The sequence below is a fragment of the Rhagoletis zephyria genome, unplaced genomic scaffold (genome assembly GCF_001687245.7).
Source record: "Rhagoletis zephyria isolate East Lansing unplaced genomic scaffold, Rhagoletis_zephyria_1.1 Rzeph_scaffold_34216, whole genome shotgun sequence".
NCBI lineage: Eukaryota > Metazoa > Arthropoda > Insecta > Diptera > Tephritidae > Rhagoletis > Rhagoletis zephyria.
Genome location: NW_016191271.1, coordinates 1 through 3,611, shown reverse-complemented (window position 1 = coordinate 3,611; position 3,611 = coordinate 1). Strand labels below are relative to the sequence as shown.

Below are 3,611 nucleotides of genomic sequence, written 5' to 3'. Positions count from 1 at the left end.
AGGGAAAGGAGTCTTATCGACCGATAGACTTTAAGCAATAAGACAACTCTTCCCAGGCATGCTGATCGAATTGAATGTTGGAAAACGATTATAAAACAATTTTAACTATCTGATGATAGTCGGTTTTCCGTAAGGCTATCGGCCCAATATAAGCCCAGACAAAACATTCAGCTTGGAGCAATATACTTTTAAAACATATTTTTAATGTTCAGTATAATTAAGGTCCAATATTCATTTGTTTGCCACTTTAAAAAATCCCACAAAAAGTTATATGTAGAAAAAATATGTTTATTTTTTCTGTGCTCTTATATTAATTATAATAAAAAGTATTTAGAAATAATTTGTTCTTTAACAGGTTTTTACCTAAAGAATAACTGACGGAAAATATCTTAAACAACATGATTTCATACAATTAATAACTAAAACCTCATATAGAGTATAAGTATCTTAATTTTTCTCCTTAACCATTGATGGTACCGCTAAGTTTTGTATCGGTATAACCATATTAAATGGATACTGCAGCAATTCAGCGCAAGATGGACGTTTCTTTGGGTTGTGTTGCAGGCAATTTTTTGCCATCTGCAAATAAGGAAGGGGTAAGTCCTCTTAGACCCGTTTTCCGAAGTAAGTTTTAAAATTTATCTACACTTTAAATTAAGATTTTTTCTGAAAAAATGTGTTTGAAGGGAAGATAAATTTTAAAACCTACTTGAGAAAACGGCACTTAAGCTTTAAAATATAATATATTCAAGTAGGAAAAATAATTTGTTATCAATGCAAAAGGCTCCACAGTTTTTTACATACTAATTTTTTTTTAATACTACCCTAATTTTTATATTAGACGTAGCAACAACTAAAATTAAAGTTAGTTTTTCCAAACAATTAATAAAAAATGCATTGTTTGCATTAAAAACCTTTAGTTATTTTTCAAACAAATATATGTATGTACTTACATGTACAAGCATCGCTGGATAATAGAGTGGTATAGTTGGATACTCGATGCTAGTCGTTGGACTTGTGATTGCATTAATTTTAGCGTAGATGTTCTTAATTTGAGAAAACGGTGTGCGTTTATAAAGCAGTAGATATAGTATACATCCGAGAGACCAAACATCCGACTTGGTTGAAATCTAAAATAAAATTAGGAATTCGAATAACATATTTTTGTCTACTATGACCCATAACGTTGGTCACCTTTATCTTTGGCTGATTACTCCGCATCGGACTGCACCCCGTTGATGTGTCGGTAAGTGCTTCTGGGCTGATGTAATTAAATGTACCTGCTTGGGAGAACTTAATAATACTTGTTGAATCCTGTGCAATATTGCTGGCAATTCCAAAGTCTATCAATTTCAAACGGCCATTAATCATTAGAAAATTTGCGGGTTTCAAGTCAGAATGGATGACACCTGCAGTCAAAAAATAAAAAAAATACCCATTGCATGCAGTAGATTTCGGTTGACTTTACCATTTTGATGTATGTAGTTAACTGCTTGCAAAATTTGATACCAAAAATTCATAAGCACATAAAGCGGAAGGTTTGTAGTATACGTTTGTAAAATTTTCTGCAGATCCGAGTCGCCTTTTTCCATAACAACAAAAAGACGAGATTCTTTACGCAAAAGTTGACTATGTTAGGTAGAAATTAAGAAGAAAATTCAATGATGGATTATATTTAAGGAATGTACGCCTTTACTCACTATTCAAAGAGTGCGACGACGCAGACATTGCCTTGAAGTTTTGCCAACAGCTTTGTTTCATTTAGGTATCCTTCAACTACAATTGGATCACCGCGCAAATCAACAACCTTAAAACAGTATAATTATTTAAGTAAGCTGATTAGTTAATTTGGAAGTCATTTCATTAATAACCTTTAGCGCGCACTCCTTTCCATCAGCATTTCTTTGCGCCAGATAAACCGAACTAGAGCCCCCACATCCTATTTTTTTCATTATTGTGTAATCAGCGTTGTTTATACGCAAAATGCCATCTTTCTCGTTAGATGAAGGTGTGTTTTCTTCCGTGTTGTTGTTCACTTGTTTGTTTTCTTTAGACTCTTCTGGTTTTTCGGAGACGGTGAAAGCACTCTCCAGTGACTTCTTTGACTTCACCTTACCCAAATGTTCATTACAATTCTTCTGCGGAGGATTTTCAGTAGTATTGGGTGTGCTTCTGCCTCCATTTATGCTATCGTAAAGTGATAACGTGATACTGTCATTGGGTAAGCATACAACAGGCGCGCGCGATATAGCCATTGGAGTTTGAAAAAGTACCTTCTGCGAGCGGAACTCATTTGCTAGGGCCGTACGTTGTTGTTGTGATTGTGATTGCGATGAACTCAAGCCACGGGGTCTTCGTTGCACAGAAAAAGAACGTATTTGGGGTGTGGCGAATTGCGTATCGACATTTTGACTATTAGTGGATGCCGCGGAGGCATCACTGGCAGGAACTACGGCAGTGCTACCATTATTTCGAAGTGGAGTTTCTAAATCGTTGTGCTTACTATGTTGCTGAGGTGTGGGATCTGAATGAAAGCGCTGCAGTGGCGCTGTTGCTCCTATTGCATTACATTCAAGTTTTGGTTCGACGGCACTGTGATCATTTNTTATTTCGAAGTGGAGTTTCTAAATCGTTGTGCTTACTATGTTGCTGAGGTGTGGGATCTGAATGAAAGCGCTGCAGTGGCGCTGTTGCTCCTATTGCATTACATTCATGTTTTGGTTCGACGGCACTGTGATCATTCGCCACATTGTCCTCATCTATGCTCTGCAGTGGACACGCTGAAAGTGCGCGGCTTAGATGTGTCGTTCTTGCTGTGCTGGCTGCATTCGGCTGTGGATTTTCTGCTGGCGTCAATGGCGGCTCTTCGACAGTTTTATTAACATTCTCTTTGTCATCTGGGTTAAGTGCCAGTTTATCAAATTTTGAAAGAAATGAAAGATTATCTGGAGCTCGCTTCATCTTGACCGCAGAAGAGGGTCCAGGCGTTTTCAGCAGAGAACTATCTCCAGGGCTCATAATAAATGAATCGTTAAGTATAGCGCAATTCAAATTGTCGGTATTGTGATTTTCTTCATCTTCGGACTCATCTGAATCCAGTGTTGGCAGTTCCGATCTACGCTTGGGACTATATTGAAGATAAGATAATTTGTGAAAAATAATAGACCGTATTGTACTCCACTTACAACATCCGCATATTACTAAAGGCCCCAAAACTTTTTGTGGATGTACCCAGAACGCCTGAATTATTTTGTGGATTATCATTTTGTTGCTCTTCTCTGCTCGGCTGTCTAATAAGATATAAAAATTATTTTTGTGTTCCAAATTATGAGGATTTAACTTGTTTGTTATTACTCATGATCCCCATCCCTATCATCATCATCAGAGTCCGGTTCCAATGCAGGCAAGTCTTTTACTCTACGCGGATAGTGAAAAGACATTAATATATTGGCAAGATTTGCTGATATTAGAAATATTTTACAAAGTAGCAAAATTGATACAATTAATGGAATCAAAATCAAAATTGAAGAAGTGACAGTTGATTTTGCAAGTTTGACAGCATGTCAAACTTTTTCACTTTGGTCCCGGTAGTGCATTTACGACCCAAACCG

General features: G+C 36.8%; 1 protein-coding gene across 1 annotated transcript; it reads right to left on the bottom strand.

The window, feature by feature from the left end:
* Positions 1 to 301: 301 nt before the first annotated feature.
* Mps1 (dual specificity protein kinase monopolar spindle 1) lies at positions 302 to 3,581 on the bottom strand. Its single transcript, XM_017605417.1, has 9 exons — positions 3,355 to 3,581; positions 3,186 to 3,290; positions 2,629 to 3,127; positions 1,872 to 2,489; positions 1,701 to 1,807; positions 1,469 to 1,629; positions 1,195 to 1,409; positions 954 to 1,130; positions 302 to 579 (listed from the first exon to the last, which is right to left on the bottom strand). Exons 1-9 carry the CDS (start codon positions 3,438 to 3,440, stop codon positions 448 to 450), a joined length of 2,100 nt encoding a protein of 699 aa, XP_017460906.1. The 5' UTR covers positions 3,441 to 3,581; the 3' UTR covers positions 302 to 447.
* Positions 3,582 to 3,611: the final 30 nt, after the last annotated feature.